General features: G+C 34.9%; 1 protein-coding gene across 1 annotated transcript in view; it reads left to right on the plus strand.

Annotated features, from left to right (window-relative positions):
- Positions 1 to 17977, plus strand: part of TMEM232 (transmembrane protein 232) — an 84507-nt gene that overhangs the window by 9823 nt on the left and 56707 nt on the right. The window contains 3 exon segments of the mRNA XM_033423755.2: positions 7485 to 7596; positions 12118 to 12223; positions 14035 to 14192. Of these exon segments, the coding sequence (XP_033279646.2) occupies positions 7485 to 7596; positions 12118 to 12223; positions 14035 to 14192 (376 nt within the window).

Below are 17977 nucleotides of genomic sequence, written 5' to 3' on the forward strand. Positions count from 1 at the left end.
AACTACCAAGAAGGAGGGTTTGCGTTTTCAGGGCTTAAGACAGTATTCCATTTGCTAAGACTGAATCAAAATTTAAGATCTAAAGAAAAACAAGGACCTAATAAAAGAATATATCAAACCATAGATATGATGTTTTCAGAAATGAATCTGAGTGGCAATTTCTGGCCTCATACCATAAAGCCTGTTGGATATCCACAATATGAAAATGCTGTAATCAATTACACAGGTATCAGGAACAACGAAATATATTTTCAGTGTCTGACTTCAAAAGCCCATACCCAAGATCAGTGTATCACGGATGCTAAATTTAGGGGAGGCATTTATAGAGTAAATTTATATATATGGCCATTATCACCGACTCTTTTTTTTTTCTTTTTGGCCGCACCGAGCGGCATGTGTGATCTTAATTCCCCCACCAGCGATTGAACCCATGTCCCCTGCAGTGGAAGTGCAGAGCCCTAACCACTGGACTGTCAGGAAATTCCCACCAACTCTTTATTTATGCCTTTCAGATTAATAAATCTGTTCCTGAATTCCTTACACATTCAGTTGTATCATATACATACCTGAAAGGGCTAGACCATTCTTTAATTGTGCTGGTACTTCTGGTTTTTAGGAAGTACCAGCCAAGTTAGTTGTTAGTCAAAATTTCTATCTGTTTCAGTTCCATTTTTTCACCTTCCCATAATACCAAACTTACCAAAGGTATAGCCAGATTAATTTTTTAATTCATCTATTTATTAGCACTATCAAATCTGGATTCTGTTTTTATTTATCTAGTAAAAGTACTCTCTTAATGATCTCTACTGACTTCCTAAACATTAACTCTAATGGTATTTTCATTGTCCTTAGTCTTTTTCTCTGCAAGATGTACGTTTTTGATCATGGTCTGCATCTTCAATCTATTCTTGCTTGGTATCTCAGTCTAGGATTGTTTGTTTGCATGGAACAGGCACACATTCAGCTTAACTGAAGCAAAAGAAAAATGTAATGGAAGGATGTAGGGCTGTCTTGTGGAACCTGAGAGTGGAAGGTATAGCCAGGTCTCATTTATTCATTCAGTGTCTCTAAGAGACAATGGAGATAAAATGATCAACAGGTATAGTCTGTATCTATACTAGACTACAAACTCTGGCTGTACATCAGTAAATCATCCAACAAACATGGGTCAGGGCTACGATGGTGATCATATCGCTATAAAACTACATAGCCATAAAGAAGAGGCATATAACATTAACTAGTAGTACGTGACAGTTGTATTGCATAATACATGCTGAAAGACCATCATCTGTAAATCACGCTTATAAATTAATACGTAAAATATTCTCCATTTTTCCGACAGCCAACAAATAGAGCAACCCCTACCTATGCAGTAGTACACTTATTATCTAGTTAAATGGTGCCAAAATATATGGAATTAACAGTGAGCACGTTCTATATTCATTAAGTGGGATCAGAGAAAAAATTGCAAAGGAAAAGCAAACAAGATATAATGCAGACAAAGGCATATCGTGAAAAACATGACAGAATACTAACATATCTTTTTCTAAAGCTCTGTGCTTTGGGGTATTTTGTTGTCTTGAACAACATTTCAACAAAAGCCACCTCTTGACTCTACATAAACTATCAGCTCTGACATCAACTAATTAAAAATATTAGCTAATTATTTAAAATCCCTGAAAGAGAGGATTGGATTGGCCTGGAGTGAGCCAGATGTCTACTGTGACCCTATCAGCTATGGCCAGGGTAGGGGAGGATGGAGCCAAATGGTGCTAATGTAGACCCACTGGCCCAGCAGGGACTATGAGTGATGAACAATTCTCAGAGAAAGTTTACACCCCAAATTGTACAAATATTTGAATTCCATTGTAGTATTTCCCTGAATCGCCTATCATATTTACCATTCTTTTCCTCTTGCCTCCTACCTGTAGGATTTGTCCAAAGATCTCCCTTGATTCTTTTTTCTCAGTACTCTTCCTCTTGAGATTTCATAGCTTTGAGTATGTAGGTGAATCGTAAGTCTTTATTTCCAGATCTTATCCACTTAATGTCTGCCTCACAAGTTCACTTGGATTATAGGCCTCTCCACTTGGTTGTCTCACAGGTAAATCACAGTCAGTACATCCAGAATGGCACAGATCATCTGCCCAGAGTTTTCCGTCTAATTGTCTTGATGCCAACTCTCTACTACTAATCATGTTGGCCCAAAACCATAAGATTATCTCTGTGTCCACCCTCACAGTTTCTTTTCTCACATCCTGGTAGTCATCGAGCCCTATTGATTTAACTTCCAACTAATCTCTCACATTCATTTACTTTTCGTCATTATTATTGCCCAAACTGTAGTTCAGACCTTTATTACTTCTTACCTAAATTGTTCAAATAATTGTCCAACAGTTTACCAGTAGTCACTCCTCACTCCAAACCATTCAACATCGGACTTTTAAGTTTAGTCATCCTGAAGCACAGCTGTGATCTCATCACTCTTCTGCTGAATAATTCTCTTATTTATCAAATAAAACTCAAAAGTCTATGTGTAATATAGAATTGGTGCCCACTGTAACTAAGAGAATCTAAAATAGCAATGATACTTAGAAATAGTTTATTTCTCTGAATATAGTCAGGCCAGAGCTGGTATGGTGATCCAGGACTTAGATTCCTTTTAACTAGCTGGTCTGCTGCACATGACTTACTCTTAAGGGCATTTCATGTTCTATTATGGCTGCTGAAAATCCAGACATCACAGTTGTGCTTCATGCAGCAGAATAGAGGAAGGACAGAAGAAGGGTTTATACACTTTTTCAGGAGACTTCCCAGAACTCTCTGAACTTATGTTTTACTGGCTGAAACCTTAGACATCTGTGCATACCTAACTGCAAGAAAGAATATTTTAGTAAGAAAGGGAGGAGAATAGACACTGATGTAGGTAGCTTTAAGTCTACCACAGACTACCATTCAGTGCCATTTGTATGTGTCTCAACCTAACATTTCCATCTTCATTTCCTATCTTGATTTTAAGCATTCTGTCTCTCTATGCTACATTAAGACTGTTCTTTATTTTTTCTGTCTTTGTTTCTACTTGTGTTAGGGTAAATATGAAGCAACTATAAAAAGAGGTCTCTAATTTCAGAGGCTTAAGTAAGATAGAAGTATATTTATCTGACATATGAATCCAGTGGGTCTAGGCTGACAGGATAGCTCTGCTTTTGGGGTCAGTGAGAAACTCACAACCCTCATTATCTCATAGTTGTACTGATCTGCCTAATCAAAGCCAATTCAGCATCATTTTTGTGTTCCAGTCAACTGGAAGGAAAAAAAGGTTTTATTCTAGGGAAAGTGACCTGTCTTTAAGTTACAGGTGACCTGAAATTTGCATATATTGTATCTCCTCACAACCTGCCAGAAAGACTGGGAAATATAGGCACTAGCTGTGTGATCATGTGACCAGGAAGAAACAGAGAAAAGATTTTGAAAGGATAATTGCCATTCTGTCACATTCTAATTCCTGTCTTCATATCAAGGTACAGCTCAAGTGCCACTTCTGCAAAGAAGCTTTTTTGAATCTTTAACCAAAAACAGTAATTCTTATAACTGACAGTTATCCAGTGCTGAATCTATGTAAGGAACTAGACAGCGTGTTCCAGTTCATTGTTTTTCAAAATTCTGCAAATTTTGTCCTCATTTCCACAGATGGACAATTATAGCTCACACAGATTAAATGATTAAGCAAAGGTTATAGCATCAGGAAGTGTTGGAATCATGACCTAAACTCGACACAGGATTTTATTTCCTTTCTTTTTTTTCTTCAGTGTGTCTCCTTTATGTTACATCATTTGTGATTTGTCTCACTTCCCTTCTAGAATGTGAATTTACTGAGGCCAGGCCTGATTCCTCTCATAGCCCACATTATATCTAGTGAAATATCTTGTATGTGGGAGGCTTTCATTAAATGTTTATTGAACAAATGAATTGTCAGCTAAAAAAAAGTTCTGAATTCACAGATAACATAAAGTCATTTGGATTGATATCCGTGCAGTCAGAAGACTTTAGTATATTTCCCTTATATGAAATTGGCATGATGACCTTAATTCATTACCTTTCCACAGGACTGTACTTATATACTTACAGTAGATTACATTTATCTTTGTGAAATCCTTTGATAGTTTGAAGAAATTAGAATGTGTGAAGTTAAGATATATTTTCCTTTCAAATGCCTATATTTACTTTTTCAAGTTTCCTTTTGCTTCTTATCATGGGTTGTGTTTATCATTAAATAAGTATTAATTTGTATAACCCCTATTTGTGATGGGCATGAAATAGTTAAAAAAGCTATATTTATTTCCTGTTAAATATTTATTGACATGCGCTGAGGGAGTCCGCTTAAGGTACTCAATCTCTGTACAGGAAGTTGGAAAGCATTAGCTTTCCATATTTTTAATGATTCACTACAGGCCTCAACCATACTGAAAGATAGTTGACAAAACTAAAATTATTTATAAAATATATTCTAAGCGTAGAAATTGTATTAGATATTATTTTTACCCTGAGGCTTTACTCTGCTTTAAAAATAAAGTGATACAAATGCATTTTTCTCTATATCCATTTTCCCTTGGATATAGTGTGTGTATTTGTGTGTTTGGAGTGTGTATAGGTGTGTGTATTTGTGTATTTGTGTGTGTGTGTGTGTGGCTGTGTCTTTGGAAGGGTTTCTGTGGTCGGTGGTAGGGAAATCTGCTTAAACGAGATGGTTTTAATTTGAGTTTCCCTATTTATGATGTTAATCATTGTTTCACATAGTTATTGGCCACACGGATTTCTTCTTTTGTCAATTACCTGTTTAAGCCTCTTCTCTATGTTTCTATTGTTTGGGAGTTCTTCATATATTCTGGTTATATTATGGATATGAGCCCTTTGTCAGTTACATGTGTTGAAAATATGTTCTTCCATTTGAAGTTTTGCCTTTTAATTCTCTTAGGATGTCTTTATATAGATATATTTACAAACAGAGGTGGTAATCAAAATGTTTAACTATTGATATAGTGTGGAGATTGATAAATCAGAATAGTGCGCACCTACTAAATATCAGGCCTATGTACAAGGATTTAAAAAAATTACAGCATCAGTTAGCATGGCCAAAATTATACTGGAAGTGATGGGAAGTGTCAGTCAATAAAGACATTGTTGCATTTGTTGGGTACATCCATACTACTGCATGGTAGGATCAGTTGAACTTTAATGTCTGATAAATTTAATGAAGAAAGCATGCTACAGTGTTGCATACATGGTTCTATTTACTAAAAACAGTACACATAGGTTGGTTTATATTTGTGAGCATTGAGAAAGATACGAAGGATACACACTGACCCATTAATCTTGGCTATTTCTAACGGGTAGAATTGGAGACGGTAGGGTTGGGATGCATCCCTGAATGTTTGGTTTGTTATAAACAGCACTGTTATGTTAATACTTTTAAAGAATCTAATTTCTAATGAAAATTAGAAAAATTTAAATGGATAAAGGGACTGTCTTATTCCCATAATACTCTGTACAAATGGGAAGACTGAAGCTATTTTGGACTCTTCGCGAGGAGTAGGTCCATGTCGATCAATGATATGTCATCCCAGATGACTGTTGAGAAAGAGTTTTCAGCCAACCTTTACCATATACATCTAACCTCATATCTCCAAGAGCAAGATAACAGGTAGTCAAGAATGAAGTTATTCATTTCAAATGCCCAGTTCTAGCAGACTTTGTGAGTTCTAACACCTCAACTCTTCTGCTATTTTACTATACGCTGCTTGAGGGCAAGGTTGTTTGTTGGTTTCACCATTGTATCCCAGTTCCAAGGTTGGTAGCACCTGATACATAGAGATAGTCAATAAATGCTTACTGATTGAATGATTGAATAAATGCCTACTTTAGGGTGACAGTTAAAGAGCTGGTCATTTCATTAATTGTTCTTCACTGGGATATATATTTGGCTCTAGTTTACAGAGCATCATGGTTTTATCTCTGCTTATCCTGTGATCATGTGGCACTGTGATTAATTTTACATACATCTGTCTTCCCAGTTGGACTATGAGTCACTCAGAGGCAAAATTTGATTTTTATTCATGTTTTTTTTCCTATATGCCACAGAGCAACTAATTCAGTAAGTTGTTGAAAGATGTTTTATTTTCTCAGATAACTCCTTTAAATCGTATGACTCCAACAGTTATTTTATCACATAAACAACTCATTGACTCTACTACCCATTTTCTATTCCTCTGATACCACTTTTGATTCCATGCCATTTTAAACGCTGTGGTACATCATTATAATCACTTTACTTATTCTCTTGCATACAGCCTAAACTTTTCTCACTTCTCTTTGAAATACTTGTCTACCCTCTCTACACTTTGCCCATGGGATCCTTTCCATTCACAAGGCTTTAAATGCCGTATGTGCGCTAATGACTCAAAAATTGATATATTTAGCCTGAACCTTTCCCCCAAATTCAGACTCATATCTAACTGATTACTCTGCTCTCCATTTGGATGGCCATGGTCATCTCAAACATAACATGTCCAATACTGAACTTATTCTCTACCCTCACCTCAAATCTGCTCCTCTAGCAACCTTTCCCATCTTGGTAAACAGCAATTCTATCCTTTCCGTTACTCAGTTAATCATGACTCCTTTTTTTTTTTTTTTCCTCTCATGCCTATTTCTAATTCATTGGGCAGTCTGGTTGGAGCTAATGTCAAAATGTATCCATCATCCAAACTCTTTGCTTTAATTACTTTGCTATAATTCTGATCCAAGCCAAATTACCTCTCAGCTAAGTGTATATGTGCTCTCTCCCTTGCTACCTCCCCAGCCTCCAGCTCTCAACACAGCATCGGAATGATCCTGTTAAAATATAAGTTGAATTATGCCACTCATCTTATCAAAACCCGGCAATAGATTCCCATCTCATCCAAAGTTAGTATGGCTCCTTGTCACCTCTCTGACCTTACTACATACATCTTTTCTGTCTTGCCTACTTTACTTCAGCCACAGTTCGACTGATTCTGCTTGCACGGAGGGAATAATGCTTTAGCTTAAATTGAACCAACACTGAAATATGTGAGGAGATAAATCAGTCTTCAACGTAATGAAGCTATGCTGGATTTTTTTCAAAGGCTACAAAGTTCTTCAGTATCATGAGAATTATATTTCTCAATCCAAGAGTATGATAAGATCAATCTAGGAGACCTGTGTATGTATGTGTGTGTGTGTGTGTGTATATATATATATATATATATATATATATATACACACACATACATACATACACACACATATATATACATAAATATTTTACTGATTTTTGTGTGTGTGAAACTTTCTCATTAAGGTAAAGTGCTTTTTCAGAAAATAGATACACTTAGCCACTGGATGTTTGATTAATTATTTGGAAGTGGTAGCTATAATTATTGATTTTTTTTTCTTTTTTGGTTTAGGCCACCATTTTCAATCACAAAAGAATTCATCTTGAGACCTAACCAAACAAAAAATCCAAAAGAAGAGGAAGAACTGTTGGACATAGCTAGAAAAAACCTTATCGAATGTAAGGTAATGGCACACTATTGATTACTTTAGTATGTGAACTTTCTCTTCCAGTTGGTGGATGATTACCTGTTCTAAAATATTGAAAGAAAAAGATAAGAATACACCTTTCTTTAATCATAAGTAGGCATAGTTAAAAATACTAATGCAAATTAAAGTTAAAACTTATGACCAAATTATTCAATGTCAAATGGCTTTTTGGATGAAGATTCTTCATAAATTATTGGAGAATATAGTTGTTGGCACTAATCCAAGAGCCCACAGCAAAATATCAATGGCTGGTAAATAAATTTTTGTTTATGAAAATTACACTTTTTACTAAAAAAATGTTAACTGATATATGATGTTTCCTAAAGAGGAAAGAAAGGTCTCCTAAACATTCACTATACATGCACAGAGTACTCTGTTCTTTCTCTGTAACAAATTATTCACCTAACTTGTAGAAAATACATTCTTTAAGAATATGTCATTAATTCACAAAATTTCAAACACATATAAAAACAGAACAGAAAGTAAAATAAGTCCTTCTTTTACCTTTTCTTCATTAGATCCAGTTTAAGTTTTGGCAGAGAAATAATATACATATGATTTTGCTTTAACACTAGATAACTGGTGAAATAAAAGCTGCACAAAACTGAAGCATAAATTAAGTCAACAATTTTTTTGTGGCTGTTGTTTCCCAGCATTTTGGCTCATGATTGACCATATTTAAAATTTTTTTAAAAATCCATGAAAAAAGTTGATTAGAAAAAAGAATATACTTTATTAGCTTTGCATGCAGATAGTTGCCAGCAGGTACATTCATCAGTGTGTTTCTCTTCAGTTGGCCAACTGGGGCAGCCCCAGGAATGGTCACATTAATATAAGAGGGGAAATCTTCATATCTCTTTTATGTTCACTAACCAGTCCATCCACAGTGAAGTAGCTGGAGTGCTCCAGAAAATTGGCATCAAGCTATTTTTTTCAATATGGTTACCCTTTTAAAATCAGAGATGCATTCTCTTGGTGAGGAAATGAGACAGAAATAATCCCTAGAAAGAAAGAGTGAAAATTATTTTCAGCAGACACTGATATTACTCAGAATATTAACATTCTATACATTTTAACACTAATACAGTTTACATAAAATGTCAAAAAATAAATATAATAAATGCAAAAATATACAGCTTTAAGAGCATCAGCCTCATAGAATGACTTTCAGAATAGATAATACAAATAAATAAGTGAATAAATAAAAATGAAAATAAATTATAAAATGGTAATAAATAAAATACAAATGATAGAATTAATAATAAAATATAAATAATAATATATCAATCATATATATATAAATAAATATATAGATAGATCAATAAAACAAAGAGCTGGGCTCTTGAAAGGGTAAACAAAATCAACAAACCTTTAGCCAGACTCACCAAGAAGAAAGAGAGAGGACCCAAATAAACAAATTGAGAAATGAAAGAGGAGAAATAACAACTGATACCACAGAAATACAAGAAATTCACAAGAAAATACTATGAACAGTTATATGCCAACAAAATGGACTACCTAGAAGAAATGGACAAGTTTCTAGAAACATACAGCCTACTAAAACTGAGTCAAGAGGAAATATAATTTGAAGAGACTGATCACTAGATCTGAAACATGTAATAAAAAAACTCCCTGCAAACAAAAGTCCAGGACTGGAAGGCTTCACTGGGGAATTCTGCCAAACCTACAAAGAAGAACTTATACCTATCCTTCTCAAACTCTTCCAAAAAACTGAAGAGGAGGGAACATTCCCAAAGTCATTCTCTGAAGCCACCATCACCCTGATGCCAAAACCAGACAAAGACACTACCAAAAAAAAAAAAAAAAAAACAAGAAAATCACAGGCCAATATCTTTGAATATAGATACAAAAATCCTCAGCAAAACATTAGCAAACTGAATCCAACAACACATAAAAGGATTGTACACTATGATAAAGTTGGAGTCATCCCATAGTCACAAGGATGGTTCAGCATATGCAAATCAATCAATGTTTTAAACCACATCAACAAAAGAGAAGATAAAACAACAACATGGTCATTGCAGAAAAGCATTTGATAAAATTCAACATCCATTCCTGATAAAAACTCTCACCAAAGTGGGTATAGAGGGAGCATATCTCAACATAATAAAAAGCCACTTATGACAAACCCACAGTCAACATAATATTCATTGGTGAAAAGCTGAAAGCCTTCTTGCTAAATTCTGGAAAAAGACAAGGATGCCCACTCTTACCAATTCTATTTAACATAGTGTTGGAAGTCCTAGGCACAACAATCAGACAAGAAAAAATATCCAAATTGGAAAGGAAGAGATAAAATTGTCATTGTATGCAGATGATATGATACTCTATATAGAAAACCCTAAAGACTCCACACAAAAACGATTAGAACTGATAAATGGATTCAGCAAGGTAGCAGGATACAAGATTAACATACAGAAATCTGTTCCATTTCTTTACAGTAACAAGGAAATATCAGAAAGAGAAAGTAAAAAAAAAAAATCCCATTTAACATCATGTCAAAAAAAATACCTAGGAATAAACCTGACCTAGGAAGTGAAAGGCTTACATGCTGAGAACTATAAAACATTGATAAAGGAAATTGAAGATGATTCAAAGAAATGGAAAGATATCCAATGCTTTGGATTGGAAGAATTAATATTGTTAAAATGGCCATACTGCCCAAAGCAATCTACAGAATTAATGCTATCCCTATCAAATTACCCATGAGATTCTTCACAGAGCTAGAACTAAGAATCCTAGAATTTACATGGAACCACAAAAGACCCAGAATTGCCAAAGCAATCCTGAGGAAAAAGAATAAAGCTGGAGGCATAACCCTCCCAGACTTCAGATAACACTACAAAGCTACAGTAATCAAAACAGTGTGGTATTGGCACAACAGACATATGGATCAGTGGAACAGAATAGAGAGCCCAGAAGTAAATCCACACACCTAGAGTCAATTAATCTTCAATGAAGGAGGCAATAATATACAATGGGCAGTCTGTTCAACAAGTGGTATTGGGAAAACTGTATAGCCACATGTAAATCAATGAAGTTACCCTCACACCATAAACAAATATAAACTCAAAATGACTTAAAGACTTAAATATAAGACATGACACAATAAAACTCCTAGAAGAGAACATTGGCAAAACATTCTCTGACATAAATTATACCAGTATTTTCTTAGGTTAATCTCCCAAGGCAATAGAAATAAAAGCAAAAATAAACAAATGGGACCTAATCAAACTTATAAGCTTTTGCACAGCAAAGCAAGCCATACACAAAATGAAAAGATAACCTGTGGACTGGGAGAAAGTATTTGCAAGTGATGCAACTGACAAGGTCTTAGTTTCCAAAATATACAAAACAGCTCATACAGCTTAATATCAAAGAAACCCCAAACAACCCAATCAAAAAATGGGCAAAAGACCTAACTAGATGTTTCTCCAAAGAAGACATACAGATGGCCAACAGGCACATGAAAAGATGCTCAACATCACTAATTGTTAGAGAAAGGCAAATCCATACCATAGTGAGGTATCACCTCACACTGATCAGAATGGCCATTATCAAAAAGTCTACAAATAACAGATGCTGGAGAGGACATGGAGGAAAATGAACCCTCCTACATTGTTGGTGGGAATGTAAATTGGTGCAGCCACTATGGAAAACAGTATGGAGGTTCCTTAAAAAACTTAAAATAGAGTTACCATATGATCCAGCAATTCTACTCCTGGGCATATATCTGGAAAAGATGAAAAGTCTAATTCAAAAAGATACATGCACCCCAATGTTCATAGCAGCACTATTTACAATAGCCAAAACATGGAAGCAACCTAAGTGTCCATTGACAGGTGAATGGATAAAGATGTGAGATATATATATATATATATATGAATATTACTCATCCGTAAAAAAGAATGAAGTATTGCCATTTGCAGCAATATGGATGGATTTGGAGATTATCATACTAGGTGAAGTAAGTTAGAGAAAAATATCATATAATATCACTTACATGTGGAATCTAAAAGAATAATACAAATTAACTTATTTACACAACAGATCAGACACACAGACATAGAAAACAAACTTATGATTACCAAAGGGAAAAGTGTCAGGGAAGGATAAATTAGGAGTATGGGTTTAACAGATACACACTACTATATATAAAGTAGATAAACAACAAGGACTTACTGTACAGCACAGGAAACTGTATTCACTGTCGTGTTATAACCTATAATGGAAAAGAATCTGAAAAAGAATATATATTTATTGATGTATATGTATAACTGAATCACTTTGCTGTATACCTGAAACTAAAACAATACTGTAAATCAACTACATTCAATAAAAACAAGTAAAATATTAATAAATTATAAATAATAAAATAAATAATAGAATAAATAAAATATAGATAATAAAAATAAATATATATTAAATTTAAAAGCTGTACATTTTTGTTTGCCTCTTTTATCTTCCCCATAACAGAGGAAACTGGGTCTCAAAACCTTAGGTACTGGGAGGCATGTACATCTTCCTATGACATGGACTGAAGTAGTATATCTGGCTCAGTGCAAAGGAGAAATCCAAGATGGTATGTCCTCTAACTAAGCTCTTCTTAGTTACCCTAAGTGTTTTCTAGATTAGAAGTGAAGGCATAATTTGAGAACTTTAATATTTAGAAATTGTGCAGGAGCCAAGGAAAATCTGCCTTTCTCTATTGAAATACCTGACAATGTTTTATTATGAAAGGTCCTTTTGTAATTTTGAATTTATGAATTTGGCTGCTCAACTTTTTAATTGCAAAATTGTTTTAAAAACTTTTGCTCAGCAGAGTCTTTATTGCTTTTTTCTAAAATTAGTAACTAATTAAAAAGTAATATAAAATGTCATTCAGTGATTTTCAATAACACTAGGCACTATACAGAAATTCGTTTCTGCATTTTATAATTCTTACTCATAAAACATTAACCAAATGGCCATTTGTTTTTCACTTGTTTTAAACAGCCATTTTACTCATTACCTTTTCATTTATCACGTATTTCTGTCTCCTTTTAAATTAAACCCTCCAAACAATCTAAAAAAGAAATTAAAAAACATTATTTTTAAGGAAATAAAGTTTCTTCTATATTATTCTAAATTTTATGTGTATGCCTTTTAAAATGAGTTTTAGAATGTTGACCGTATGAGGTCAGAGAGTATTTTCCCTTATAAACTGGGTTTTGTAGTGCTATCTGGGAGCTTTCAAGCAACAGGAAGAATAAGAATGATTTTGTATTTAACTTGCCTTTATGGCACTTCATCACAGTGCTATCCACAGCGTGACCCTATTAAATGTTTAAATGATATTGAAGTAAACAATCTCGGCTTTCCAGCAACCAGCAGCCCCTTGCTCTTCTTTGTCAATTAAACCTCAGTTTTGTTCATGAAAGCGCTTCAAAATCTTTGTACAGGCACATTCTTGGAGATATTGTGAGTCTGGTTCCAGATCACCATAATAAAGTGAATATTGTAATAAAGCGAGTCACATTAAATTTTTTGTTTCACAGTGCATGTAAAAGTTATGTTTACACTATACTGTAGTCTATCAAATGTGCAATAGCATTATGTCTGAAAATGTACATACATTAATTAAAAAATAATGCTGTTGGAAAAGTAGCACTGATAGACTTGCTAGACGCAGGGTTGCCACAAACCCTCAATCTGTAAAAAATACAATATCTGCAAAGCATAATAAATCAAAGTGAATAAGACGAGTTATGCCTGTAATGACATGAGGTGCAGTGTTCTGTAGGGCCTTAGCGCTATATTCTTCCTTGTTCAGCTCCATTGGGCCTTATTTCCTCTGCTTTGATTTTCTAGTCTTCTACTTTTCTCTTTTATAGCACTTATCTTGAGCACTGTCTTTTGTCATCCAGTTCTGTCCTATTTCCCCACCATTATATATGTGGCCTAGTGATCTATTTTGTGTCAGGTGGAAGAGGTGGAGCTCCTAGGGCATTTCTCTCTCTCTTTGCCTCTTCCCCCTCCCTGCCCTCCCCCACCTCTGTAGTCTCTCCGGCTTAGTGACTTCTGAGTAGTTGAATGTCCTACATGGCAGCTTAGAATTCCAAAAGTAGTATCTTGACAAAGAGGTAGAGGGGGCAACAGTATTGCCTTTTCTGATCTAGACTTGGAAGTCATACAGTGTCACTTCTGCCACATTCTATTAGTTAAAGCAGTCACAAGGCCTGCTCAGGTTCAAGGGGAAGGGGGCATAGACTTCACCTCTTGATGGGAGGGATGTCAAAGATTTTAAAACCACAATGTGGTCTTGGTGACTGAGCAAAATAGTTAATTAGAAGACTTAATTGTAGTATGTAGAAAAGCAGCATAATTTATAAATTATATTTTTTAATATTTCAGAAGCTTTAAATATGCTTTATGCTTCCCTGGACCATGCTACCTTTGATTACGATCATCTGCCTGCCTTATTTTTTGTTGCAGAATCAGTTTTGTATAGACTCTGTTGTGATGCATTCTTAAAGACGTACTTATACTCAGTTGAAATAAAGCTGGCAAAGGTAAGTTTTAAAATAATATTAATGTGTTTTAATTGCTACATGTAGTACATCTAACCACATGATATCTGTTTCAGGAGCTAAACAGGCCATTTGGTTTTATTACAGAATATTCTCATTTGGTAGCTTATTTTAATCTCCTCTAAATGTGGACATTACATTATTGCTTGATATGCAGATGGAGGTAGTTTAGAAAATACAGTTTCACCAACTATGTAAGAAAATAGCATTTAATTAAAAATCAAGTTTGCACTTATTTCTGAGTATATATAGCTTTTCTCCTCTCTCTATTTTTTTTAACATCTTTATTGGAGTATAATTGCTTTACAATGGTGTTTTAGTTTCTGCTTTATAACAAAGTGAATCAGCTATACATATACATATATCCCCATATCTCCTCCCTTTTGTGTCTCACTCCCACCCTCCCTATCCCACCCCTCTAGGTGGTCACAAAGCACCGAGCTGATCTCCCTGTGCTATGTGGCTGCTTTCCACTAGCTATCTGTTTTACATTTGGCAGTGTATATATGTGAATGCCATGCTCTCACTTCGTCCCAGCTTACCCTTCCCCCTCCCTGTGTTGTCAAGTCCATTCTCTACATCTGCGTCTTTATTCCTGTCCTGCCCCTAGGTTCTTCAGAACCTTTTTTTTTTTTTTTTAGATTCCATATATATGTGTTAGCATACGGTATTTGTTTTTCTCTTTCTGACTTACTTCACTCTGTATGACAGACTCTAGGTCCATCCACCTCACTACAAATCGTTTCTTTTTAAGGCTGAGTAATATTCCATTGTGTATATGTGCTACATCTTCTTTATCCATTCATCTGTCGATGGACACTTAGGTTGCTTCCATGTCCTGACTATTGTAAATACAGCTGCAATGAACATTGTGGTACATGAGTCTTTTTGAATTATGGTTTTCTCAGGGTATATGCCCAGTAGTGGGATTGCTGGGTCGTATGGTAGTTCTATTTGTAGTTTTTTAAGGAACCTCCGTACTGTTCTCCATAGTGGCTGTATCAATTTACATTCCCACCAACAATGCAAGAGGGTTCCCTTTTCTCCACACCCTTTCCAGCATTTATTGTTTGTAGATTTTTTGATGATGGCCATTCTGACCGGTGTGAGGTGATACCTCATTGTAGTTTTGATTTGCATTTCTCTAATGATTAGTGATGTTGAGCATCCTTTCATGTGTTTGTTGGCAATTTGTATATCTTCTTTGGAGAAATGTTCTCCTCTCTATTTTAAGGATTGCTAAATGCCACTTTTCCATTTAAAAATGCTGACTGATAATTCTTACATTGTTGCCCGATTTGAGAAGATGAGTTGTTCTCTCAGTATTCTATGTCATTTTAGAGCCATAAGATGGGAAACTATGTTTATGTAGCTCATGTTTCATAAGGTCCTAGAAGACATATGGTTCTACTTCCTATGATGATCAGGGTTGCCTGCTGCAAAATTTATTATTAGTCAAATTTAGCTTAACTAATGGTTTTATTGTAAAGAAAAGCAAGAAGAATAATTTTAAGAATAAAGAAATATATACATATGTATATATCTCAATTGACATACGTGTATATATATCATTTGAAATTAAGTATGGTATTATTTGCAAAAATATATTTTCTCCTTATTTAATTTTGTTTATGAACTGTTAGAAAATGAGCATGAAGATATTCATGAGTCAGCCACGGCATTTTTGGAAGATATGTATTTCAGACCTTATAAATTAGGTCTAGATCTTCTCTGATATGTTTGGGGGTAAAAGACTTATGGACACCAGGCAGGATACAGAGAACACATAACAGAAATTGAACATGCAAAGAACTGATGCTTTGCTAGAAGAACAGGAGGCAAAGAGACAAGTAAAATTATAATGTCTTTTTCTTCTTTCCTCTTTATTTCCCAAACTGTTCATTATGGCGATATTTAAGAGCTTATATTTATATAATTATTTTGGGATTTCAAATTTATATATAATACAAAAAGATGGGTATATTAGTTTATGATGGAAAAAGAGTGGAGTGGAAAAACATAGAGAAAGTGGCTTTTCTTTCCTTTCCTTCTCAGCCCCTTTACTGACTTTTTTCCATTTCTTGCCTTTTATATTTCTGCCAGCGAAAAAAATGGCTATAAAATAAAGTTTTTGCCATTGCACATATTGCTTATAATTTACGTATACCATGGATTCATTGAATTTTAAAAAGATGCCTGTATCCTCTCATCTGGATGTTTAGACTATTTGCATTGCACAATGATCAGTGCTTTAGCTATATTAGACATAATAACTTATTTAATCTTTGCAAAAGTCCTAAAAGGTAGGTGCTATTATTATCTACCATTCCACAGACTAGTAGGCATTGAGAGTCTAAGTGAATTACCCAAGATCTCAGCAGAGAAGATTTTGAAACCCACAGTCCAGTGGACTCTCAGCTATGATTCTACTCACTTACCTTGGCTCTCAGATTTACTAATTTTAATGCTTACTTTTTATTGTTCTAGATAATATAAATTAGCTAGTAGAAATCAGCATGCTTTATAAGTGCCTTTGATTTCAGGCAAGAAGCCATTTCAATTATCCTGCTTGTCTTTGTAGGAATTTCATTATATATCTAACCGTCAGTTGGAAACTTCCCTTTTGATCTTTTCTTGTTGACAGAATGGTGTATTTAATGGTATTGCCATAAAGGCATTACTCATCTTAATACACACCATTTTGTTTCTCTTTTCACAAAGAAGTATGTAGCTCAGGGTTGGGAAGAGCCAGAAATACCTGATTCCCTAATATTACTTACTTTCCAATTTTGTGTGCATTCTTTTTCTCATTGTTTTCCTCTGAGTGTAGAATCTTAACTACTGATATCTACTTATTAAAGTATAGGAATAATATATAAGCAACAGTAGGTTTAATATATTTTATTTTTAATTAATTTATTTTTGGCTGCGTTGGGTCTTCGTTGCTGTGCGCGGGCTTTCTCTAGTGGTGAGCGGGGGCTACTCTTCGTCGCAGCGTGAGTGGGTTTCTCATTGCAGTGGCTTCTCTTGTTGTGGAGCATGGGCTCTAGGCACGCGGGCTTCGGTAATTGTGGCACGCATCCTCTAGAGCACAAGCTCAGTTGTTGTGGCGCACGGGCTTAGTTGCTCCACAGCATGTGGGATTCTCCCGGACCAGTGCTCGAACCCGCGTCCCCTGCATTGGCAGGCGGACTCCTGACCGCTGCGCCACCAGGGAAGCCCAGTTTAATATATTTTAGATAGGAATATAAACAGTGTTCTTCAATCTTCTATAAAGAACATAAAACACATCACTAACTATTACAATGTAATACATAATAAATATTATTCAGCATTTCTATTTCACGGTTAGATAACAGAGAAATGAAGATAAGAAAAGATGAAAAGAGAAGGAAAGAAGGGGGTGAAAGAATAAAGGAAGAAAAGACAGGGTAGCAGGGAAAGAAACTGACAAGCAGAAATTTACTCTAGGAGGCAAAGCTTAAGTTGTCAACCTACAGAGAGAGTATGTACACAAATGAAACATGAGGACAGATGCATAGAAAGTTCCAGAATTCCTCAGAGATAAATACTGGCAGACTTTTCAACAAAAATCTGGTTTTTCAGAATATTACAGATGAAAGCTTTTAAAACCATTTTTCCAAGCATAGTTGTATAGAGTTTCACTTCTGGATAAAGTGAAACTCATGACCAAATTGGTATATAATACAGCAGTTTTGCAAACTGATATGTTGATTATGTATTTTTCTCTTCAGACCCACTTTAAA

Source organism: Orcinus orca, chromosome 3, assembly GCF_937001465.1.
Source record: "Orcinus orca chromosome 3, mOrcOrc1.1, whole genome shotgun sequence".
Lineage (NCBI taxonomy): Eukaryota > Metazoa > Chordata > Mammalia > Artiodactyla > Delphinidae > Orcinus > Orcinus orca.